The 26,545-nt window shown below is 43.2% G+C and overlaps 2 protein-coding genes across 3 annotated transcripts; one reads left to right on the top strand and one right to left on the bottom strand.

Moving 5' to 3' along the window:
- The first annotated feature begins 126 nt into the window (after nt 1-126).
- On the top strand, nt 127-20,759 carry tdrd7b (tudor domain containing 7 b). Of its 2 annotated transcripts, none has more exons than XM_084002985.1 (20): nt 127-281; nt 1,862-2,068; nt 2,273-2,417; nt 7,167-7,371; nt 10,394-10,476; nt 11,249-11,457; nt 11,992-12,357; nt 12,482-12,789; nt 12,876-13,068; nt 13,169-13,280; nt 13,364-13,566; nt 13,799-13,933; nt 16,417-16,500; nt 16,597-16,731; nt 17,559-17,669; nt 17,756-17,904; nt 18,007-18,239; nt 18,318-18,501; nt 18,591-18,751; nt 19,760-20,759. In XM_084002985.1, exons 2-20 carry the CDS (start codon nt 1,862-1,864, stop codon nt 19,978-19,980), a joined length of 3,444 nt encoding a protein of 1,147 aa, XP_083859111.1. In that variant the 5' UTR covers nt 127-281; the 3' UTR covers nt 19,981-20,759. The 2 variants fall into 2 exon arrangements, with proteins under 2 accessions (XP_083859111.1, XP_083859112.1); XM_084002986.1 differs by having other exon boundaries at nt 186-286.
- A 2,190-nt stretch (nt 20,760-22,949) lies between these two features.
- Nucleotides 22,950-26,012, bottom strand: LOC311009488 (calcium-binding protein 2-like). The gene is made up of 8 exons (XM_084003692.1): nt 25,908-26,012; nt 25,579-25,638; nt 25,225-25,351; nt 24,196-24,226; nt 23,919-24,062; nt 23,679-23,788; nt 23,317-23,464; nt 22,950-23,198 (listed from the first exon to the last, which is right to left on the bottom strand). Exons 2-8 carry the CDS (start codon nt 25,635-25,637, stop codon nt 23,170-23,172), a joined length of 648 nt encoding a protein of 215 aa, XP_083859818.1. The 5' UTR covers nt 25,638; nt 25,908-26,012; the 3' UTR covers nt 22,950-23,169.
- Nucleotides 26,013-26,545: the final 533 nt, after the last annotated feature.

Here is a 26,545-nt window from a genome sequence, read left to right as displayed (position 1 = left end):
GCTAAATGTTTTCTAGTGCCAGCTTCTCCAATGGGAGGATTCGCTACTTGCTGCTGGTCCGGCTTGGACAGAGGATGTGGCCCCTAAATAAATATATTGACGCGTAATTAGCCAGAAGCCCCACGCACAGCCGACCAATCAGGAGGCGGAGGAGAGGCTGTGCCCGTCCCGGCTGGCTGACACCCCGGGGACAGCGCTTTGGCCGCAGCTCAGCCCTGTGGTGGTGACAGCACTGCCAGCGACTGGAACAGGTCCCGACTTCACCATCCCGGCTCTTTAGAGTAAGGTATCATGTTTTTTGTAGCTTTTATTCTGACTTAAATTGACTTTATAACAAAGTTGTCGGGTGTTTATTTCACCTCTTTCTCTACTCTCGGCTGGGATGGCTCTAAAGCTTTCAAGCTAGCTAGGAGACAAACCGTACTTCCGGTATAACGTTTCCAAAGTAATAGCCTGTGCGACTGATATATGAGGTAACCATATTCGGTGAGCCTTTGTAGTTTTATTATGAAGGCAACATGTATGTACTGTCGGTCTTTTGACGTCGTTTCTTCGCTAACTTCACGAGCTGCTCTCCCGGACCCGGAGGTGGCACCGGAGGGTTTAGCTCGATGTTCCGCAGTATCGCTTCTTGAGCTGGCTGTATATCGGGTACATTTATTCATATGCCAGGACTTTAACTACAGTGTTGTTCACAAAAGGAAATAAGACAGGGAGATTGTCCCAATGGAGGGTGTGGAGTCGAAGTGTGACGAGTTACGTCATTCATCGCTTCCCCGTCCCGTCTGCTGCCTGCGTTACACCAAGTGGCATTATCAACAAGTGGTCGAAACTTATCTAATGCTGAAACATTTCCTTATAACTAGTACGTTATCTTATTATATTATTTCACTTATTTCCAGTAGCACCCGGGCCTAGTGCGGAATAACCTACAGGCTATTCCTGAATTATTCAATTAAAATCACAGACTTTAAGAAAAGTTAGAAGAGATACATGTGCATAACAATCGCATTAAATGTCAGAAATGTAACACGTTATTATTAAAAAAATCGCTTTCATAAAGTCGAGGCTGCATGTTGAGGGTGTGTCTCCACGTCCGCAAGTGTCCACTTGTTTCGGCCATACCGAATATTGGTTGAAATATTATTACACTTTGCACGAAGATCATTGGCTCAGGTTTGTACTTGTGTACTTTGTACTGTATAAATTCCTCTTCGGGGCGGTTTAGTTTGACTGCAGACAAGCTCTAAACAGACCGTGTTTTTCTGCAGGGAGATGGACTGTAACAGGCTAAACACCACCAGGGGGAAACGACTAACTACTTGGATCTACAGTCCTTAAAGTGTCTATAGGGATGTAGTATTAGTTTGTGGCTTTAAAAAAACAAGAGATTAACTTTCCAGTAAATACCATCTCATTAAACACAGTACTGGAGTGGTAATTCAACATTTAGCCTTCCTTTCCATTAAGAAAAACATGTGGTAGATAGATGCTCATATATTATGAGTATGACTATACTGTATATCAAAATATATTTAACCTGACTGAATACAAGTGTTAAAAAAATAAAAACTTGCCTATGCCAGTCATCCGCCTGCCAATGTGATGAACTCAGTCTGTGTGCAGACTATTGTGGAATGGATTGCATCATCAACAACAACAGCAGTCACTCTCTGACTTACTTTCTGCTTTAAATGGTTTTGGTAAAATAACAGTCCAAGAAGCTTACATCAATATGTTATAGTGCAGTGGATTTATTCTGCTGAATGATTTCAAGACGGCACGCATGGATCTGTCCACTATTTCTGGATCAGTTTTGGTGATTTGCTTACTTATTTATTCGGATAATTGATTTATTCAGATGGCTGACGTTGAGCTGGTGAAGAAGATGCTGCGGGCCGTCCTCCAGGCCAACAAAGGTGGAGTGTCGCTGTCCCGTCTGCAGTCAGAATACAAAGAGCTGACTGGGGAGCAGATACCACACAAGCAGATGGGACACAACCACTTGGATGGACTGCTAGCCAGCATGCCCTCTGTAGTCCGCACGGAGCGCAGTCGCTCTGGAGAGGTGTGTGTGGCCATAATTAACTGTTATTAATTCATTATATGATGATTATTTATATAAGCATATATTTTTATACCACAATGTATATCATTTGCATGATTTGGAGGAGATGCAATCCTGCAGGTTGCTGGGAGTTATTATCTTGCTCAAACTTGTGATGATTCTCTTATTGATATCCGTCTACTCTCTCTCTCTCTCTCTCTGCAGATGGTGTGTTTTGCCTCAGGAGCCAATGAGATGGCTCATATAGCAAAGGTGGTGGCTCGTCAGCGCAGCTCCAAGAAGACAGGCCGACCCCACCTGGTGAACACCCAGATGAGGGTCAAACCGGCTGCTCCACTCGTCCTCAATGGTAAGATTTTGAACCACCATTTTGGGGGCGTTAGCAAGCATAAACATGGCTACATTGCCATTTTCTCCAGCTCATTTGAATGATGATTGTCAATTCTCTATGAGTATAAAGCGCTATATAAAATGCAGGTTCATATTATTTCTATTTTTATTGAACTCCATTCCAAGGTTTATGTTCTTCACTCACCTATGTTGGTTTCACTAAATCAATTTAGTTAAATACATTCATGCAGGGTTTGACAAATACTGAAAGTTGCCTTTGTGCTTGTGGAATAAGTCACAAACAAATATATTCAGTCATTTCGGGAGAAACCAAATTGGCAAGACAATGTTTTGGTTCTTATGGCTTCACCATTACAGCGTTTAGATCATTCTTCTGTATAAAACAAAGTTGGCTCTAACCAATTACATACATATACGTTTTCTTCACTCGGTGGCTTTAAATCAGTTAGTTGTTGGGTTCAGGTGGCAACCTCTGGTCCTCAAAAAAGGCTGAACGGCCTTAAATGATGGTCCATGTAGAGTCAAATAGACCATAAATCAGGGGAGGCTTTAGGGGCGGGGCTACCTGCTGATTGACAGGTCGCTACAATGCTACCAATGCAGCTACTAAGATGACTTTAACACTTAGCTGTAAATTGACCTTGAATTATGAAGCTAACTTTGTCAGCATCTCCACACCAGAATCCAGATGGATCAACCATGGATCTAGATCCAGTAAAGGTGCTTCTCAGGATGCTGCTCTGACGCTCCTCCACAGTCCAAATATGGCCGCTGCCATTCACTCGTTGCAAACATTCCAAGATGGCAACAACCATAAACCAAAATGCTGAACTTCAGGTTTCAAAACCATAGTCCACAAACGGGTGGTGTCCACCATGACTACGTCCACTTCTTATATACAGTCTCTGGTTGAATTACATTACATGTTGCTGCAGTTAGTTGCTAAAATGTAAGGAGTAAACATGCAACATCTGCTTTATAGTGCGATCTTAGAGAGCACATTTATACAAATTACTTAAATGACTTAAAACTTGTAGTTGTACCTATGATTTTCAGAGAGATCCACTACAGGCTGAAGTAGATTCGATCAGTAGTCATTTATATCTAACAAGTGGAAATACATATTTAAACAGATTGGCTGCACTTTTCAAAACATATTTTGATATTATAGCAAAGAGTCCTCTGGATTAATATCAGCACTGATACTGTACTGAACTGCACATGTGTTGTTACACAAAACGCTTCATGACCTTAACTTCTGTTATCATTGTAAATATAGAAAAACATGTGAATCATCTGAACCAGTAAGGGTCTCAGAAAAAATCAGACCTGTTCTGTTAATTGTGGCTCAGAGGTAGAGCGAGTCATCCTCCAATCGGCATATCGATAGTTTGATTCCTGACTCCTCCCGTCTGCATGCCGAAGTGTCCTTGGGCAAGATACTGAACCCCAAATGTCTTTTCTAGGCTGTGCCATCATGTGTGTGAATGAGTGTGAATGTAGAGTAAAGAGCCTTGAGCGGACGACGATACTCGAAAAGCGCTCTAGAAATGCAGATCTATTTACCATTTCATTATTACCTTAGAATCAACTAGAAGGCCTATAAACTTCCTCCGGTTTGTATATTGACGATGATAGCAGTTTTGTTGAACTAAACACATTTTTCCACAAACATAAGACTGAGCAGACTAATTCAGTCTCAAAAAGCCGTGGCCTGGAAATATATATTTAGTTCTCCATCCATCCTCTCATGTGTCCAAACCTTTTGCAGACTCTGGAGCTACAGTGCAGCAGCGATGCAGCAACAGAATCCTAGAAAGTGGACAGGGCCTGTAATCAGTTTATGTGACAATGCAAAACACTGCTTTCTGGGATGCAACCCGGCCGTGTGTGGAGGAATGGCTGGCTGTTTAACTGTTGCTCTGTGGAGACCTGCATTTCTTTAGGCACCAGAATATCAAGACATATCAAGACATTCAAGCAGACACTATGTAAAGGGCTGATCAGGTGTTCCAGGTTCATGTTCACTGTACTCACAACTATGAAACTATATTAATCCTTTTTTGAATTTCAAATAAACACACTCATAAAGCACACGTGCAGCCATGCAATCTCACAGACTAGTGCACGCATTCAGACACACACAGAAACATGAACACATATACCTCCGCTAGACTGTGATGCTGCAGAGTCAGAGCAGGAAGTGGGAGGTGGTGGAGAGGGGGAGAGGCGAGGGAGAAGAAAAGAGGAGGAGTGGCGGCATGAGTGTCGGAGGACAAGAAAAGCAGAGGGGTGGAATGGGAAGGAGGGAGGGGGTTCTTGGATGAAAGGGACGGGGGGAGTCAGAGACAGAGAGACTGGTGTGGCGTGTTCAGCTTTGAGGCTGATGCAGCCTGTAGCAGCCGAGACTCAGCAGCTGAGTCACAAATCAACCTCTCCATCTCTCTCTCTCATTATCTCCTCCACCACCTCAGCGGGATATTGATATTCAGCCAGACAGACCAGGGACTGTGTGTTCATGCCGGTGAGGTGACGTCTGCTCAGTGTGTGTGTGCCTGCATGTGAATTTAAGCTTGCGTCTGCCTGCATGTGTGAATGTTTCTGCTACGTGTACCGGTATGTGTCTGGAAGTTTTATTCATTGACTAATTGGCTGAACTGATTAACTGCTGGTACTTATAGGGTATAAGTAGCTTGTGTACTTATTGAGAAAATAATTTAGAAATTGAAATTGTCTATTGATGACTTTTGAACACATAGGCTGATTGTTATGTCGTAAGTTAAGATAAAACAAGAGACAGTATAGGAAGAACCGAAAGGAAATGTGGGAGTGACAATGACTAAGGGTTATGCTCAACAGGGTGTTTTGGTTATGTCACTTAGCAGAAATGTGATGTCATGCTGATCACATTGTGTTTGAATGATGTAATGGGGGGGGGGGGGGGGATAATTGCTCTCTGACTTGGGATTTTTACTGAACATACAGTGACCGTCATGGATCACAGTTACTGGGTTTTCTAACCATATGAGAATAATCTTGCTAGTTGGTGTTAGATGGTCTTGTTTACATGGGAAAGCAATCATACAATAAGGGTTGAAAGAGTTTTCAACAAAAAAAACCTTTAAAATGTACACAGGAAGTAAGTATAGAGCATATACTGTATATTGTGTGGTCTTTTCCAGGAGAGCCCCACTTCATATGTACTCACATACTTTCCTTCACTCCATAACATTTGACAGTGTATGGCTGACGTCAACTTTTCATCTAATTCCATACATATACACATACACACACATATACTATGTACCTCTAAAGGCCAGTTATTTGGGTTTTACAGGGAGTCATCCTGGAATCTGCTGCTTCTCCTCAGGTGGCAAAAGTGAAGCCAAAGCCGAAGTGCCTTAAACTTGCATTCTCTCTACTGGCCATCAGGGGGCAACTCCTCTGGTTGCAAAAATAAGTGTGATTGCATGGAAGACTATTAGTAAATGGCCCTACTCCTCTCTAAATGTATTACCTCAGTACATATTGAGGTTACAATTAGCCAGAAAGGACAGGGCTAAAGTGTACAATCGCCCCTTCTGCCTGAGGGATGACCTTTGACTCAAACTATTACTTTTATTAATGATAACCTTTTTCTACTACAGTTTGTCCACTGAATCATAACTGAAATTTAGAATTGGTAGAAGCTCTGTTAACATTGATTTCTACATTAGCAACATACAGTAAACAAGTCAGTACACTATTACTCTAACATGAAGAGAATGCAACTATTCATTTACAATCTATTTCACGAATTATTAAACTTTATTTTTTTAAATGTTGTAGTTCTTGATAAGAACCAAATAGGTGTATGAGTTGATAAAACAGTTTACATTTTAGAAGCAGCAGCAAATCATGCTGGATTTTCGACCCCCCTAAAAGAATTCAACCAGTCACTCACCAATGGGGTGTTGCCTTGTGATTGACAGGTCGCTATCACGCTACCAATGCAGTTAGCTACGAAGAATACTTTCACGCAAAAGTTTTTCTTGAATTATGGAAACTAACTCTGTGAGCAGCTTCACACCAGAAGCCAGATCGAGCCAGATCCAGTAAGAGTGACACTCTGCCTCTTGGTTTGTCAGATCCATCCATCACTCCTCGTCCAAATAGAGTCACTTCTGTTCCCTGGTTTAATTAAAAAAGATCCAAGATGGCAAACTTGAGGTTCCCACAAAATCCACAAACCAATGGGTGACATCACGGTGACTACGTCCACTATGGTTTTTCATTTCCTCCCCAGCGAGTGTAATCACTGCTGCTGCTAGGCTACATGTTTTCCCCCTGTTTCCAGTTTTTATGCTAAGCTAAGCAATGCTAATTTCTCCCTAGCTCTAGTGGTCTCGTGGTCAAGTAGGGTGTGCTATCAATCTTCTCATCTAACTATCAATGCATATAGGCGTATTTCCTTGACCTTCGCCACCCATTTATTCCACAATCCAAGTGGAAACAACAAATCCAAGAAGGTTGGTAAGAGGAGTTTTCTCAACCTTTGATCTGTGATGTTGTGTTGTTGCTGCTTGCTGGCTGACTGATTGGAGCTATGAGGTTACATCAGATCTCCTGTCTCTGCAGATATCAAACCTTCTAGAACTCTGTGCCCTCCAGACGGACATACCGGCCCGTCTCGGCATCAGGTTTAGCTGAGTCAGGGTGTGTGTGTCTGATTTCACTTCTGTTGTTTGTTCTCTCTTTCTTTGTGCAGCCAAACCTCAAACCTCTCTGAGGCAGCCGAACCACCGTGGCCGAGGGAGCGGGAGAGGAGGCGGCGGTGGCCGAGGGGCGGGGCATGGAGACTTCAGACCGGCGAGGGACGTGAAGGAGGGCCAGTCAGAGGGCAAGGCTGGGGCGCATCCGAACAAGACGCATCAGAACACACCCAACAGGAAAGGACACCTTCCTGCAGAGAAGTGAGCCATCGAATTAGGTTTTAGCAGCTTCTTCTCATAAGTTTATGAATTGAGATGATTTTACGGATACATTTTATGGTGTTTGAGACAAAGCATAGATATATTTGTCCCTTCTACAACAAAATATGGATTTAAAATCTGATTTGTTGCAGGCATTTAGTATGAAAACACAACTTTAACTCAAACCCCAATGCTGAACCTCAGTCTATATTATGTAGGATCCTATTGCACTTTAGCATTTATACTCTCCTCTCATCTCATGAACCAGGCTTCTCCACCTGAGGGATCCAAGTAGGGGGATGTGAAAATGACCAGCATGCTAAGAAAACAGAAAAGCTACATCTCATGCCAATATTTCCTGTAGATTCACTCTGCAACGCAACAAGTTTTCAAAATTAGATAATTAACAATATCTCTGGGGGAATCTTTTTGTTTTGAAAGGTTCTTATATGTTCTTGTCACTCTGAACTACAGCCCCAATGAAAATCAGCATGTCCCCCATTCTTCCCTTGTTTTCTCCCATTCTCTCGCTGTCTGTCCCCCTCCTCTCCTCCCACCTGTGTGGTCTGAGCTGAATCCGAATGGGCTGCTGGTGAATGAGAGCCTGGTTGAACTCGGCTTGGTTTCTGAGTGCAACCAGCCTCCCTGCTGCTGCTTATTCAGCACTGGACTGATGATGTACTCACTAGATTATTCTGGTTCTCTCTGCCTGTCTTTCTCTGTATCTGTCCACCCTTCACTTACTCACTTTCTCTTTTTTCTCTTTGCCTTCTCACCTCCATGTTTGGCATGTTTTCATTGCTACCAGTCATTCTTCTTTCTCTTTTTTTCCACACTGTGAATTCATTGGTAAGTTGCGCATTATGCTTTGATCCACCCTTTTTTATCATCAATACTTATTCATAGTTCTACTAACGGCCATCTAGAATCATTGTGAACTATTTTCTATCTGCATTGCTTAAACAATGAATCAAGATTAATCCAGTTCATTGACTGGCTCTCTCACTTCCATCCATCTACGGCTCTGTTCGTCTGTCCACTGTGAAAACAACTGACATCAGTCCTCTGTCCGTGTCACCACGAGTGTCCAGTGTGCCGCTGGACAGCACAATGGGGCGGCAGGGCGGGAAGCCTGGTGCGTTGGCAGGGGACACGAGCCCAGAGCAGGGGGGACATGAGCCCTTTCTAATCCCTGCTCTATTCTCTGGTAGATTAACACTTCTAAACCGACACAGAGTGATCAGCACATCTCACTGTGTCCCTCTCTTCCATTGGATGGTACGCTGGCAGGCCGGCGTTATCACCATTTGTGTGTGTGTGTGTGAGTGTGTGTGAGCCTGCAGGTGTACTCTGGGCCGTAGAAGTGGTACTTTCAGCAGACAAAATCAAAGAGCCAACATAGAATTATAGTAGAAATAAGTTTATTCAAATGAAAACACAGTAGAATGAGTTGAAGACATAGTCTGTACTTGGATGGGACTGTTTTGTGTGTTCAGGTGAAGGCTGTCTAGAGCCTGCACAAGAAACAATGTCACCACAGTTGCACTAGCTCTTTTGGAGGATGTGATCATATCACATATTCTTCCCTTGAATTTGTAGTGTGTATATTTGTCATGTAAATTAATGTAGCCTTTCAGATTTCCATTATTTTTCAAGTACTTTATGGACTTCTACTACTTCAATGTCTTTTGGCTGAAGACCAAAGGAGAATTGTCCTTGTTATCCAGGTGTTTAAACTACTAACTTAATTATACTTTTGATTGAATATCTTAGAATAGCAGGCTGCACGGTGGTGTAGTTTGTAGCACGGTCGCCTCACAGCAAGAGGGTTCTGGGTCCGATGCCCGGTTTGTGTTCGGGTTCCTTCTGTGTGGAGTTTGCATGTTCTCCCCGTGTTAGCGTGGGTTCTCTCCGGGTTCTCCGGCTTCCTCCCACAGTCCAAAGACAAAGATAGGTTCATTGATGACTCTAAATTGCCCCGTAGGTGTGAATGGGAGCGTGAATGGTTGTTTGTCTCGACATGTCGGCCCTGTGATGTCCAGGGTGTACCCTGCCTTCACCCAATGACAGCTGGGATCAGCTAGCGCAACCCTGAATACAGGATCATCGATAGATGATGGATGGATCTTACAATAGCTTTAACTGCTAGGTAACCATTGCTACCAACGAACACTTCAACATTTATTCTATTGGACAGAAATGACAGTATAAAACCAATTTTGGTCCTTCTGAAAGTCAAATATGGGTTTGTGTCGTAAAGCAGCAGGGGTTTGTGTTCAGACCAGAGAACCATCAGTGATGGTTGATCCTGCTGTAGTTTCTCTTCACTACCACCAGTCACAAAAAAGAGATTTAGGTCAGTGGAACTGAAATAATCAGAATACTGATTATGTTCTGTGATCAATATATGGGCAGTAAAGTCCTTCAGACCTTTCCACCACCATATATGGTCACAAAGTAAATAGCCTGTTTGCTCTCTATATTGATTACTTGACATTAGTTGATGTACCAGGGTGAGCCGGGGCTTGTGACTGAGGATCGGGAGTTTCCTGTTTCATTGAGGTGACTGATCTGAACAACAGGGAGGAGGAGAAGAGGACGCAGGGTGGGTGGAAAAAAGGGAAAGATACATCATGTCCACCCTTTCCACACATTCTCAGTGTGTTGCTGATAAAGTCTGAGAAGTAACATCTACAGCGCAATGCAGCACCCAGTGGGCTTTATCTGACCTCACATTGTTCTAGACCAATGGGAGATGAATACAGTTTGATTAATGGCTTGTGTTACAGAGGACAAACCCAAAAAAGACTGCATTGAAGTTCAGCAGTTTTTCTGGTTAGACCTTCAGATATTACCAGAGAGTCCTTTTTGACTCGACTGTACTTTGCGTAATAAGAATCGTACATGTAGCACAGAGCCAGGCCAAGCCAAGCCTTCAAACTGAAGTCAGAAAACCAAACCACACCTTCTCTTCCAGAGCCTAGAAAATAAGAATATCCTTGTTGTGTTCTCTTGTGTCCAGGTCAGACAAAAGGATGACCCTTCCATCGCGCTTTCAGAAAGAGGTGCATGCTCACCTTTCCAGAAACTCCCAACAGACCGGCCGTAAGTAGGACACACTGCTTTTATGATGCTAAATATACATTTTGTGTAGCTTTTGTACTCTAAACGAGCAGAACTATTGTCCAAACCTGTATAACTTCAGGGAATTCAAATGCATGCCAGCTCCTCTCACGTCAGAGGACATTTAACACTTAACTAAGGGACCGTTTTTAGGCCTTGTGCTGTCGTCAAATCATGTATGATGAGGACAAACAGCAAACCCATCTCAGTGGGTTTTTTACACAGACTAGGAAGGTGTTTGTTGTCATGTTGCCTGTTGAAGAAGAAGGGCAGACCAGGTCTGTACAGCCTGGGGAACACACAGGGATGGAATGAACTGCATAGCTTTGAGGCAGAATATGTTTGAAGACTCCAGCCATTTTGGATGTTTATTTCTGGCTCACAGTGCTGGCAACAAGGCTACATTCTGTTATTCTAGTATCGAAGATGTTTTAGTGTAACTACTTTAGAAAAGGCTTCGGCGATAGACATACAAATATCCATTTTTTAATTTACTGAATGTCAATATGTTTTAAGTAGCATGTTTCAATGGAATTTTTGACATTTCAACCACTTTTGCAGTTCAACTTGTATGAAAGGAAAAGAAGCCCGTAGGTTGTAAAGATTCCTTTTGTTCGCTCTTTTTTAAATCATCCATCTCTTTCAAGATTAAAGTGCATTTGACAACTTTCAGGGGTAAGCAGATCAAAGCAGTAATTGCATCCATCTGTAAGTGTCATCTTCATCTTTCTGTCTGTTTTCTTTCACCTTCCAGAGCCCTTGAATCTGAACGAGAGCCTCGACTCGGGGAAAGGAAAGCCCTACAACCCTCAGCAGGTGCAGGGTTGCATCAGGGAGATCCTGGGGAAGTACAGCAACGGGTTCTGGGTGTCAAAGCTGCCTCAGATCTACAGGGAGCTTTATAAGCAGGATATGCCCACTGAGGCCATCAAAGACCTGGAGACCTGGACTCACATATGCACTGTATGTACGCCTTATGCTACTCTAGTTATTTGTTATATTTTACTATTAGAAGAAGCATTTTTAATGAGGTAATGATAGATAGATAGATAGATAGATAGATAGATAGATAGATAGATAGATAGATAGATAGATAGATAGATAGATAGATAGATAGATAGATAGATAGATAGATAGATAGATAGATAGATAGATTATGTTATCGGGAAAATATCATGCAATGCAATCAGTTTTTGTCAGAGATAATACAGTACTAGAGATAATATGCACTGTTCAACGTTGTGCACCTTAAAACAAGAACCCCCAAAATACATTGCATTGAAACACTCACCTTCGTACTCAGCAATCTAATATCATTCAAGTTTCTCATCTGCATTGAAACAAGTCAAGTCCATTTTATGTATAGCACAGGTCACAAATCAGAGGGCAAGAGACAGAATATTTTTGAACCACTCATGATTCTCAAATTAGTTCACATTGAATGTGAATTGCCTATAAACTGGTTTTAATATAAGTCCTTTCCGTGTATTCTCTTAGGTTGAGAAAACGTGCAGCAGCAACCCTTCAGAGCTGCTCCTCTACCCTGCCAAGGAACAGACCACCACATCATCCCCTCCCCCCTCCAACCCAAACTCCCCCTCTGCCCCTGTGACAGCTTCCAACACTCCGGCAGACAAACCCGTGCAGTCCCCCGCCCAGCAGAGACCCCCCAGCACCCACCTGACCCGCTCTGGTTCTCACTCTCCTCAGACTCCACCATCGTCCTTGTCGTCCCCCAGCCCCCCCTCCTCCCCTGCCTCCCTCAGCCCCGACCTGAAGCTGAAACTGGAGGAGCTGCTGGTGAAGTACTCCAACGGCCTGTGGGCCCACGCATTGCCCAAGCTCTTCCAGGACACCTACAAAGTCAGTAACATTTTGAAACACTATCATATTAACGTCATTACCAAATTCAGGATCTAGGTGCACTTTATATTTTTTAATATAATATATACATATCTATATATATTTAATTTGATTTATTTACAAGTTCAAACTGCCCGGACACGTCCTGGAGAACCTTCACCTCCTCTCTGACATCTGCACCATCGACTACCCGATGCCTGACAACCCCAAGAGGGCCATCTTGTACAAAGGGAGTAGCAGTGGTGTTGGAGGAGGCGAGGATGAGAACTGTAATAGGAGGAACTCCTCGGCCAGTGAGGAGGAGCTGAGGGTGAGGCAGGAGCTGGGGAGGAGGCTCAGTAACCACGCGGTGCCCTCTCTGCAGATCCCCAAAGAAGAGTACCCCTCTGTGCTCGTGGTAGAAGCCACCAACACCAATGGAGTTATACTCAGGTAGGATGGAGACCTGTACGTGTCAGCGTCCTGTAACGGGACAGTTCATAAATCCCTCCCTGGGTCTGTCTCTCCTCCTCTCTCAGGTATATTGGTGAGGGTTACTCCCAGGCCCAGGAGTCCATGGAGGATGAAATGAGGGAGTTTTACAGCACCAACCAAAGCAGTCCAGCTCCTTTGTCATGTCCATCCTCTGGCCAACTTGTTGCTGTCAGAGCCGAGGAGGAGGAGGAGATTCTGAGGGCGCAAGTCTGCGAAGTCATGGCTGACAAGGTCAAGGTGAGAAGTCAAGAAAATAACTATGATCCGAGTCATTGAAGGCCAACTGAAGGATCCAAGACAACTACATTTAAAAAAAGAATATCTTTCACATCTGTAGGTGCACTATGTGGATCACGGCTTCTCAGAGGTGATCAGCAAAACCAAAGTGTTTGAGCTGCATGAAAAGTTTTTCCAACTGCCTTTCCAGGCAACCAAATGTAAACTGGCAGGTGAGTCTGACCCTCCTCCATCACTTATTGGTCTCTAGTTCAAATGTATGTTACTAAGTGTGTGTGTGTGTGGGTGTATCCAGGCCTGGAGCCCTTCTGTCAGGAGCCTGCCGTGCTGAAGAAGTTTGAGGCAATGGCAAGTGGAAAGATCCTATTAGCTGAGATCCTAGAAAGAGGGCAGACCCCTCTTGTTGTCCTGTACGATACTTCACAGGATGATGATGTCAACATCAACGCCGCCTGCATGAAGGCCCTGCAGGACAAGACGCTAGCCAGCCCGCTAAAGGTACAGGAGAATGAGAACAACCAATCAAACTACTATGATGTGTTTCTAATCAAAATGTCAAGTACTGGATGTTCAAGTGCCATTTTAAGAGTTTGAAGCATATTTTGATGATTATCAGGATGATATTGTGAACCACAATGGTTTTGGCAGGATAATTGTGACATGACATTGTGATATCATCCCTTTGCTGGGTTGTACAGCACACTAAACTCTTCTCACCGGCTCCCCTCAGGTGAACAGTGCGTACATGAACGTGACTGTCAGAAGTGTCTGCTCAGATGGGACCATTTACTGCCAGCTGCCCTCCAGAGGCCTTGCCAAGCTGAATGACATACTGGAGACTATTGAGACATACTTCCACAAACAGGTTAGCACCACGCTACGTTTGACGCCTCTTGTGCAACTGTTAACATTAGGGCTGAAACGACACACGTATAGAAACTGAAATCGCGACACTCTGATCCATGAACCTGTCTCGCGGTGTGAGAAGGCAGAATCACGACACAACTTCCAGCTATCAAGGTACGTGTCCACAGGCAGCGGTGTTTCCCGGCGTCCCATTCATTGTCTATGTGAAAAGCCGTGCAATGCATTCTGGTAGCGTCGCGGCGAATGTCGAGAGACGGCGCGCGAGTTGGCCGCTCCTCATTTGCATAAAGTTGAAGTCGAATCTACTTTATGCTAATCAGAGGCGCCGGGCTCGACTCGCCGCCTCGGGAACGCTCGCGAACAGTCGCAAAAATCTTCTAAACTGAATGTTGTTGATCTAAAATAAAGACAGATTCAGCAACTGCATAGCTTATTTCTCGCTTAAAATGTTTTCAGAAACACGTTTCGGTGAACTATTTTCATAAAATAAGAGAAAGTTTCCAAACGAGCCGCCATGTTGGTCAGCGTGAACTCCGGAGCAGACAGGACAGCTGTGAAAGCGATCGTCCAATCAGGTGCAGCCATGAACTGTACGCGTGATTGTTTGAAGGAGAGCGCCTGTCAATCAGGGCTCAAAAGATTACATGGGCAATTGCAACATTCATGGCTCTGGACATGCGGCCCTTTTCGGTGGTGGAAAATGATGGGTTCAAGTTTTTTTGCTCATGTTATTGAGACCTTACTTGAGACCATAATACTGTTCTTAATCTTAAGTGTTCAAATCTGTCCAGTTTATAAAGATTTTAAAATGTTCTATTTTAATAGTATTTTATTTGTATGTTATATTTTATATTTATAACCATACTTGAGACGATAATATTGTTCTTAATCTTTAGAAAGGTTTTCAACTGTTCTATTCTTCTAGTGTTATTGAAAGTTGAAATGTTACATAAATAAAATGTTTAATTTAATAAAAAAATCTCTCTTCTTATCAGCTTTTTGGCTGTCGCCATCTTGGAATTTTTACTACCAGTAACGGAAGTGGCCATATTTGGAGTGACGGGTGGATTCATCTGGATTCTAGTGTGAAGCTGTCATCAAAATTAGCAGCACAACTAAGTGTTAAAGTCATCTTAGTAGCTAACTGCATTGGTAGCCTGGTAGCAACCTGTCAATCACCAGGTAGCCCCGCCCCTAAAGTGTCCCCTGCTTTCTGGTCTACTGGACTCTAAATGGACCATAATGTACTAAATGAACATCATGCTGGATTGAAGAAGACTTGAAACTCGAGATAGAGACCATAAACTCATGTTTACAATGTTTACTGAGATAATACATCAAGAGAGAAGTAGGACCATTTTCTCATTGACTTCTATACAATCAGAGAGTAGTCGCATCCTGATGTCCAGTAGAGAGAATGCGAGTTTAAGGCACTTCAGCTTCACTTTTCAGAAGCAGAGGCTGCTGGCTGAGCAGGATAACAAGGAGAACAGACTGAAGAATGGTGACTGGCTGGCGTAACTATGGTTACGACATTGCCTGTGAGAGCCGTGGCTGTTGTAGGAGGATGGTGGTGAAGGGTGATGACTAGCTATTCTATTTATGTTACTGACTTTATTACTGACCCATAGACTCCTGGTCTGGAACTACACCTCCAAACTTATTCTGGTCTTCAAAGCATTTGACAGCCCATTTCATTTGCTTCTCTGTATTCTGTTCATCTCAGTGTTGTCTTGCTTGTGTAGCTTTACATGTTTAGTCGGTGCAGCTATTGTATTAGCATTTGTCTGTATGTGAATTTATCAATATAGAATCACTTTTTCTCAACATACAGGTGTGTAGCATACTCCTGAACAGCAACGAGAAGAGAAAAATATAAACTTTCTGTGTTTGTTCCAGCCGCAGTCATCTTATAAACCTTTTGTGAATTGTTTGTGCTGTGCTGCTTCTTTTAGATTTGTGGACAGATTGAGATTAGGTTGATAATCTTGTCAAGCCACTTAATCTGTTAGCAGCACAGTGGAGCTGATGCTTTTTCTAGGTGTGCCATTGCTGTCCTTTAAAGCTTGTAGTAGCAGCTCAGTAATGCTTCACGCCGGTGTCGAGGTATACACAGTGTGAAATCTTACTTCATCGAATGAACTCCACATCCTGTTACAAACTGGATGCTTTTGTTTATCTCGCCAAAAGGAAATTCAGAGGATATGGTATACATGTTTATAAGGGTAACTCCCTCTGCTAGTGTTGGTAACATTGGTGCCATCGATCAACTGGTGGAGTGAATGTAGGATTAAAGTCACTATTCATCATAACGGTTACTTTAAACACCAACAACCCCTTTCCATTTCGAGTAGCCACAGATCTAAAGTATGAATCTCTGATGTCATTGTGAGTAATGACATCAAATAATCCAGAGGAAGTACAGTCAGATTGAATAACAAGCTGATGATAATGGTTTCTCAAACCATATTTCTGTTGCAGGTAACATCCGAGTACCTGGTATCCAGACCCTTCTGTGGGAAAGGGTGTCTGGCTCGCTACAAAGGGAAATGGTCCCGTGTTGAGGTAATATGGCACTGTTCACTGCAGCACAGAAAGGAAAAAAGGCCGTCCAAAATACTGCATCACAACATTTTTTGGTTTCCCTGTCTCTGTCTCTAGATCACCAACCTGCATGGCAGCAGAGTGCTAGACATCTTGTTCATTGACATTGGCGTCCAAGCCTCTGTAGAAGTGTTTGAGCTGAGGGAGATCCCACCGCCATTCCTCCGTGACCTCATGGACATCCCGCCACAGGTCAGCACCCACGTCTTCAATGCACAGAATGTGAAAAACAGTCAAGAGAATGATTATGCTTCAAGGAGATTCTCGTTACATCCTGGTGCTGTAAGGGCAGCATCCTCACACAGTCCGACATATTGGGCCCTAGTTTCGTAGACCAGGCGCAGTCAGCTCTCAGCGCACCTGCGCCACGCCGACGGGGTGTGTCCGCCTGGACTTTGCAAGTTTCGTGCATCGCGCAGGCACACCTCCCGTCTCGCCCACCCTCGCAAGTGGGAAAGAGGGAGGAGAAGAAGGCGTGAGCGCCTTTGATCTGACGTCAGATGTGACGGGACAATCTATATAGATATACATTCACGTGTTGATTCAATAAGTTGCATTAAATAGTGTTTGTTGTGATTATTTATTGCATTTAAACGTGCCTGGAACTGTGGAAACCTGCCTGTGAGGTCTCGGTGACGTGTGCGCACTGCGCGCCGTCAGCCAAACTTCCACTCCGCCAGCTGTAATTTGCCTTGAATGAATGGACTTGAATGAATGGAATGAGCCTTGCGCCGAGAGTAGACCAGGTCGGAGCTGGCGAGCTTTCAGCGCAGTCTCGGCGAGGCTTTTTGCCACGAAACTTCCGCTGCACCAAGCTGAATCTGTGACGCCTCCCCCTGCTGCGCCGCCACACCCATCTTGGCGCAGGCGATCCACCAAACTGCCAAACTGACCGTACGCAAGGCTACGCTGGTCGAAACTTGCATTACGCCGGCTCCGCCACCCTGCGCCGCCCTGCGCTGCGCCACGAAACTAGGGCCCATTATCTGAGACAATGACTTCCAGCAACTTGTGTTTAGGCTGTGAAGTGCTGTCTGGCAGACCTGGCTGTCAGTGTCGGATCCTGGACTCCAGACGCTGTCCAGTGGCTTCGAGAGAAAGTGCTCAATACCCCAGATTGTAGCATGAAGGTAAACTGCTTCCTTAACATCTAGAGATAGAAGCTGATGATAATGATACCTGATGATACCACACTGACCCTGACATTCCCCCCAAGGTTGCCAAGGTGGATGAAACCAAGCGCTGCGTCTACGTCCACCTTTTCACCGACAAGAGCTTCCATGACCCGGCCCGCAGCCTCAACCACCAGATGGCCCAGTCTGACCTGTTCAAACAGAAACCAGATGTTTTCCTGACGAGTCACAGGTTTCTGCTGCTGTTATATTCACCGTTATTATCCCCTCACTATGCAGCTAATGTTCACTTACACATATATATTTATATTTGTTTGTTAATTCTATTTCACAGCGCTGCCAAGATCTCCACAGCCACGTTGTCCTCCAAGGCTCCCAGCACCAGTGACTATACGAATGGGAGTCCAACGTCAACCTCTGTCCCAGCCAAGCCTCATCTCAGGAGGGCTCTGTCAGGACCCAGAGGAGGTGGAGGAGGCAACAGGACCTGCACCAGCCCACCAGAGACACCATCAGCCCCCTCATCCTCTCTCCAGCTGCCCCCGTTACTAGAGCTGCCCCCAGCAGGTAATGAAATGTGAGGTTTCTGGCTGTAATGTAGCCTCAACAATGGAAGTCACATGGAAGTCTTCTTCTTCTTGACAGGAAACAACATCGACGTCTACGTGTCAGTGGCGTGCCATCCAGGCCACTTTGTTCTCCAGCCTTGGAGAGATATGTACAAACTGGTGGTGTTGATGGGAGAGATGATTCTCTACTACAATAAAACGGAGGAGAAACCACTCAGCATAGAGAAGAACCACATCTATGCTGCTAAAGTGGACAACAGGTGAGTAGTTCAGGTGCCTTGTTTCTGCCTGTCGTGGATATGAAGTAACAGGCCAAAGACATCCACTCTTCGTCCTTCTCTTCCGTCAGCTGGCATCGTGTGTTGGTGAAGGGAGTTCTGTCCAACGGGCTGGTGTCTGTGTACGAGCTGGACTATGGTAAACATGAGCTGGTCAGCTGCACACAGCTCAGACTTCTGATCAAAGAGTTCAGACAGCTGCCGTTCCAGGGAATCACTGCTCAGCTGGCTGGTGAGGACGATTTAATCACGTTTGCTTCATTACTTTATATTTCTACTTTACTACATACCAGATCAGAGTGTTGTACTTCTTACTCCATATGATGAGCTTGTAAACTGCCCTATACTACTATCTAACGCTAACTATTTGAGTTAAGTTTTAAATTAGGAAATGAGTAAATGGGGTTTAGAAACCTAGATTGTATTACTTACAGAGATCTACAGAAAGAAAATAGGAACATTAATTAAGTATGTAGTTCAGCTGTAGGAACATATTTCAGCAATAGCCCCCACACCTTTTCAATTCTTTTTTTTATTGGAGTTACAAAGTGAGGAGCAGATCTATTCACGGTTTAGACTGGACATAATGTCTCTCATAAGGTCAGCCGTGTCAAAAAGGGCAACTGGAGGGTTGGGTTCTTGGTCAAAAATGAGGATTGAAGTTTGAAAACGTCCACCCAGTATTTTTCCTGGTTAGGACACGCCCACAACATGCAGCTCGTTTACATTTAGCACAGCAGGGGTTCACATCTGTGTGCATATGAGATAGCTGGGCTTTGGACACAACCTGAAACTGAAATAGACAGTGACAGGCACAGAGGGATGTTGAATTAAGTCGATTGAATATTGAACCCATAGTCATACTGTTATTTAAGAGGGTATTTCTCTTGTAATGGAATATTTTTACGTGATTATATTTCTGTGGTTACTAAAGTAAATTATCTGATTAGTTTCAGAGTAGTTTCATAATGGCTAACCTCTACCTACCCCCCGCCAGGAGGGATAATAATCAAGTATTACCTCCTTTAATTTCACTTAAATTCAAGTAATATAAACTCACTAAACTAAAAAGTGTTATAAAGTTCCTCAATGAAAAAATGTCAGAAAGCACATCATTGGAATGGTTATGAGCTCAGCAGGCAAAGTGCCAACCAGACATCTCTTTTATGTAGCATTAAATATGAATGTAGTATCATTGATATAAAACTGAGGTTACCCTTCATCTTTGTCTACCTGGCAGGACTGAAGCCGAGGCAGTGGTCGGAGGAAGCTTCGATTGTTTTCAGGAACCACGTGGAGAAGAAACCGCTTGTGGCCCAGCTGGAGGCCGTGCAGGAAGCCACAAACCCATGGGACAGGAAGTTGATGGTCTTCCTGGTCGACACTTCCCAGGAAGAAAGGGACATCTGGGTGCACGACATCATGACTGAATTTGCTGAAGAGTTGACCAACGAGGTGTAGACAGCAGAAGATCGTCTTCATAACCCAGCAGTCGCTGCTCAGTGAAGACGCTGTGAGTTGTGGATAAAGGAATGAAAAGAGGCTGATCCATCTTTATCTATCTACCATGCAGAGGCACTGAAAGAAGAACGAAATGAAACAAAAAGACACTGAGAGGTTTGACGGCATGTAGAGACTTGCATTAACAGGAGGTGTAGGTGTTGCAGCCAGCTTGTTGTGTTTTGGGCTGTAGATGGAAGGATGCTGTGATGTGATTTTGAGTGACTACAGTATGACCACTGGACAATACACCCATGCATGATGTCGGTCCAAACTTACCACAAATACTCCAAACATATCGTCAGCGTACATTAAACTGCTGAATATCTCCATAATAACCTCACAAAGCTGTGTAAGTCGTACAACATGCATTCTTATAGCACCGGTGTGGGCTTTAACCCGAAGCAGCAGCATCACTCCAGCACCGCGAGTGATGCAGCTCATCCCGGGGACGCATGACTACCCTCAACCCTGCCAATGTGAGCACCATGCGAATTGCACAAAATGTTCAAATAAGCTCTGCACACATGCTAGGAAGACTTCTACACATTTGTTTACAAATTCTGCTTTTTGGAATGTATTTCTGATCGTCATGAAGTTTCCAAAAGTTGGAGCAAACATTCCCCTCAGAGGAGAAGAAGGAATCAAGTCGGTCGCTCATCGGAGGCCGACGTAATGTAGAGAGAGCAGTAGGTAGTTTACACTTTTTTGTATATGCTTAAATAAAGAGTTGTTTTTTTTGTGGTTGCTCTTTTTGAAGTTCATGCATGCGGATACAGAGTCTGCTGTACTGACCCGGTTAGACACAGCAACAGACGTGAAAAGGGTTTGGTCAGCAAGGGATATGTGTGTGATGAGTTGTTTTAGTGATGGTACCTCTACTTGGGAGTTTCCTTTGAAATAGAAGAACTTCACTTGAAAGTTCCTGACTCCTGTGGTGATGTCCATCTCTTCTCCTCCTTTGAAACATATCTCTCCTTTATTATTCTCTTTCTTTTCTAACAACCAGACTTTCCTCTGATCAGACCATGTGCTGCATGTTGCAGATCTTTCTAAATTGTGCGTTGATGTTATCATAATCAGCAGATGAAGTTACCGGTAGTGTTACGCCTTTAGGTTTGGCTTCCAGTGCCACTATGAAACGTTGGATTTGATTCTGAAATGTGTTCGACACTCCTGCACCGTGGGTTTGGATGTGTAAATGCTAATTCTGAACACAGTAGACCTGACAAAGATCAACGCTGCATTTGTTGTTAACAATCAATAAGTGACATGAATTTAATTTATATTTAACTTATATTCCCTAGAAGATGAGGATTACATTATCATTTACATTTTGTTGTTTGACAATGATCTGGGGGTCATAAAAGACTTGTTTTGGAAATAAAGTCTGTTTGAGAAGTTTCAATGCGATCATTTGCAATTGCTGCTTTTTTCTTTTTTTGCATGTTTGTCACACTTAAATGTTTCAGATCACCAAACAAATTTTAATATAAGGCAAGGATAACTCAAGTAAACACAAAATGCAGTTTTTAAATGAAGGTTTGTATTATAAAGGGAGAAAAAAATCCAAACCTTCATGGCCCTGTGTGAAAAAGTATTTGCCCCTCCAGTTAAAACATAACTTAACTAAGGTTTATCACACCTGAGTTCAATTTCTCTAGCCACCCCCAGGCCTGATCACTGCCACACCAGTTCCCAATCAAGAATTCACTTAAATAGGACCTGCCTGACAAAGTGAAGCTCCTCAAAAGCAAGACATCATGGTGAAAACCAAAGAAATTCAGGAACAAATGAGAAAGAAAGCAATTGAGATCTATCAGTCTGGAAAAGGTTATAAAGCCATTTCTAAAGCTTTGAGACTCAAGAGAACCACAGTGAGAGCCATAATCCACAAATGGCGAATACATGACACCGTAATGAGCCTTCCCAGGAGTGGCCGGCCGACCAAAATGACGCCAAGAGTGCAGCGACGACTCATCCAAGAGGTGACAAAAGACCCCAGAACAACATCAAAAGAACTGCAGGCCTCGCTTGCATCAATTAAGGTCAATGTTCATGACTCTACCATAAGAAAGACACTGGGCAAAAATGGCCTACATGGCAGAGTTTCAAGACGGAAACCACTGCTGAGCCAAAAAAATATTAAAGCTTGTCTAATGTTTGCCAGGAAACATCTTGCTGATCCCCAACACTTTTGGGAGAATACTTTGTGGACTGACGAGACAAAAGTTGAACTTTATGGAAGGTGTGTGTCCCAATACATCTGGCGTAAAAGTAACACCGCTTTTCAGAAAAAGAACGTCCTACCAACAGTAAAATATGGTGGTGGTAGTGTGATGGTCTGGGGCTGTTTTGCTGCTTCAGGGCCTGGAAGACTTGCTGTGATAAATGGAGCCATGAATTCTGCTGTCTACCAACAAATCCTGAAGGAGAATGTCCGTCCATCTGTTCGAGACCTCAAGCTGAAGCGAACTTGGGTTCTGCAGCAGGATAATGATCCAAAACACACCAGCAAGTCCACCTCTGAATGGCTAAAGAAGAACAAAATTAAGACTTTGGAGTGGCCTAGTCAAAGTCCTGACCAGAGTGGGCCAAAATTCCTCCACAGCGCTGTCAAAGACTCATTGCAAGTTATCGCAAACGCTTGATGGCTGTTGCTGCTGTTAAGGGTGGCCCAACCAGTTTTTAGGTTTAGGGGGCAAATACTTTTTCACATAGGGCAATGTACATTTGGATTTTCTTTTCCCCTTAATAAAAGAAAACTTCATTTAAAAACTGCATTTTGTGTTTACTTGAGTTATCCTTGCCTTATATTAAAATTTGTTTGATGATCTGAAACATTTAAGTGTGACAAACATGCAAAAAAAGAAGAAAGCAGGAAGGGGGCAAATACTTTTTCACACCACTGTATATATATAAAACTGTAAAACATCTCAATCTTATTTACATGTTATATCATTGCAAACACCATATGTGGCATCGCATATACAGCATCTTTCCCATTCCCTTAACAAGTCATTATTCATACATTTATTACACTGAGGCACACATTATGTTGTCGATGTCTTCAGCTACATTACGGACACCGTCCCGTTGTCACTACTGAGTCGTAGCTGGTGACTCTGGATGATTCAGGTCCCTCAGCAGCTAGCGAATGGAGAGCATCATCACAAACTCTGAAGGGGAGCAGAGAAGACAAACAAGGGGTTCAGACCATCAATGTGAAATACACACCCACACACACACTTCTGTTCAACAAGTCAAACATAGAAATGTTCCACAACTTGTTCTCACCTTCAAAGTCGATGCTTCCATCAGCATTGATGTCCAGCTCCTTCAAGATCTCCTCCAGTTCTCCTTTCTTCAGCTTCTCTCCCAGCATCGACTTGATGGCCTCCTTCATCTCATCCTGGTTGATCTTTCCATCTCCATCCATGTCAAACTTAAAATAGAGAAAGTGATGAACGGGCTCAGTTGGGAGAAAGGATGCTATTACTTTGGAAATCTCAATAACTGAGTGGAGAAACAGGTGACCGTCTGGTTTCCGTAGAACCTTTTTACATCTGATATATGATACAAGCTCATCTTAATTAGCTGAGCCTTTCTTTCCTTTTTTGTAATTTTACATGAGTGATTGTTTTATTTCAATGACTGACCTGTACAAAGGCCGACTGGAGCTCTTTGATTCCCAGCATGTGAGCAGTCTCTCCCATCATTCTGGGTCCCATCAGTTCAATGAAGTCTTCAAAATCCATTAACCCACCCACTGTGGAGAGGAGAGATACAAGTCTCACAGCCATGGTGTGCTGGTATTCTGTATGCGTGTGTATATATATATGTGTGTGTATATAAATGTATGTGTAAATATATATGTATAAACTCTCTTATGAGCTCACTTCTCATCTTGATCTGCTGGACTATCTCCAGCAGCTCCATCTCTGTCGGCATGTATCCCATGGTCCTCATGCATTCAGCCACATCCTTGTAGTTCAGGTATCCATCTTGATCATAGTCAAACTCTTTGAAGGCCTCTTGCAACTCTGGGAGAAAAAACATCAGTTTCAGAAGTGTTTTTTCAGAACAAACAAGGATTTAAGGCTTTCTTCTATCTATTTACATGATAACAATGTGATGACCTATGATCTACGATGATACTGTGGCAGTGACACTCACCGTCCAACTCAGCCTGAGCTAACTCTCTCTCCTGCAGAAGCAGTAAGAAAATACACGTTAACTGTTGTACAAATACCACCAAATTATCTTCACACAAACTTCTAATTGAATTCATGTGTCATGTCAAAATGTTTGTAAGTAATGTAATTCATAAGCACATGTATTATGCACTTTAATGTCAGATGTAACTATATTGGTAGTGGAATCAAGCCCGTGTTTGCTGGTCGTTGGGATAACCCTAATGAAGCGTGGCAGTAAGCCTGAACTGATGAGCCACTAATACTGCAGACACACCAGGCTTAGATAGCAGCTCAGGGAACAGGAACACCACTAAGAGCAGAGCTGACTTCCACCTCACTGCTGATGTTTGAATGTCTGACACACAGCGGACTTTAACTGGCATTGAGCGTCTGCTGTACTGTGAAGACCGTCGGCTTTACACCTTAATCATGGATTATAGATTTTAAAGTAACCTTTCTCAGCCTCTGGCTATTATTAAAATTGTCAGTGAGGAAAAGCTTAATTTTGCAACAAGTGAAGGAAGTGACCATATTTGGACTGTGGAGCAGCGACATTGTTATGACCTGTCAATCAGCAGGTAAGCCCCGCCCCCTAAAGCATCCCCTGCTTTCTGGTCTGTTGGACTCTAAATGGACCATAATGTACTAAATGAACATCATGCTGGACTTGAAACTAGAGATTGAGACCATAAACTCATGTTTACAATGTTTACTGAGATAATACATAAATAATTCATGAATAAAAGTGAGAAGTAGGGTCCTTTTCGCAAACAGACTTCTTTTAGCAACCAGAGGAGTCGCCCCCTGATGGCCAGTAGAGAGAATGCAAGTTTTAAGCAGTTCAGCTTTGGCTTCACTTTACATAACCACCTGGTTTCAACAGTGTCTTGGGGTATAGGTCAAAGGTCACAAGGCCACACTAGAGGTCCATAACATCCAAGAACAAGACGGTCACATGCAGTTAAACTATACAGATTGAAATCACAAAATGTGGGTGTCAGCTACTTACTGCCCCAAAAACACTGTTGAGTACAGAGTTGTAGACTTTGGTCATACTCTCTGCGGTTTTCTTGGACTTCTTTGAAGATTTCTTGGGTGTTTCTGAGACCGAACCCGATGGGGAACCATCGTTGTTACTACATTGAAAAATTAAACAATATGTTAATTCATATTTGTGGCACTTTGATGACACAGCGAAAACTTGGTACTGCTTGGTATTGCTAACTTTAGCTTGTTTTTTCTTTCATCTGGTTTACATATTTGGCGGCAGATCGGATGTGAAAGATCATGCATCTCCAAAAAAGCTGGATGGTCTGTCACACTGGGCTAATGGCTAATGTACTGTGAGAGCGTCCAAACGTACCTATCTGTTGCGGTGTCGACAGAGGTGGTAGACGGTGTCCTCTCTCCTGCCTTGGACATGCTGCGGATGAACAGAGCAACATGCTTACAATGTGAATCCAATGAGAACATTCACTCTGAACAATTACCAAACGTGGATGTTTGGACATACTGAAGAAATATTTAATAATAACAGCTTCATGGGATGAAAATGAAAAGGCTGCAATGAAAATCACGTTTACCAAAAGTTGACGTAAGATTAATATAAAAGCTATTCATTTGGTTTCACTGCCAATCTTTGATCTCCAACACCTTAAATATAAATCCAGGTACTACAAGCATTCCACTTACCTTATTTCCCTCCTAAATGTGAGGAAAGTGAACAACAAGAATCTGAGCCCTTCTTGACTCGTGCTCCACTTGTGTTCTGTGACGATCCTGTCCGTTCTGGTTTCCCTCTCCTCTTGACCTCCAACAACCACAGAGGCTTAACAGGCTAAACCTACCTGGCTCAACATGCAGCCAACGATTAGAAAGCAAAAAGCAGTGTGACTGATGTGTCCTTGAAGAGTTCACATTGTTGCTTCTAACCCCAGCTGTTATGACAATGAGCCTGTAACTTGTTAAGAAAGTCTTTACATAGTTGCTGCTTCTTCTGCAGTAACGTCAGTGGTGTAGTGGTCCCGAGAGAAGTGGGTATACTCTCGGTTTTCACCTTTGAAAAAATAAATAAATAAATAAAAAATTGTCCAGAAAAAAAGCTCTGTTTTCGAAACAGTGACATGTAAAACTATGATTTAGTTTACCCAAAAATCTGTCATTCTACTTGCTCACTATTATAAAATGATCATAACTTGATTAGGAGCCGTTTGTAGTTACCACTGGTCACACAAGCAGCCTGGATGAATGTAAAATGTATTTATCATGAGGCAAACTTATAAATGTATCTACAAATATTGAATATCATAATTTTTTTTATTAATGCTTTG

Source organism: Eutrigla gurnardus (assembly GCF_963514095.1).
Source record: "Eutrigla gurnardus genome assembly, chromosome: 23".
In the NCBI taxonomy this organism is placed as follows: Eukaryota; Metazoa; Chordata; class Actinopteri; order Perciformes; family Triglidae; genus Eutrigla; species Eutrigla gurnardus.
Note: the sequence above shows the minus strand (reverse complement) of the source record. Positions and strands in the feature narration are given on the sequence as shown.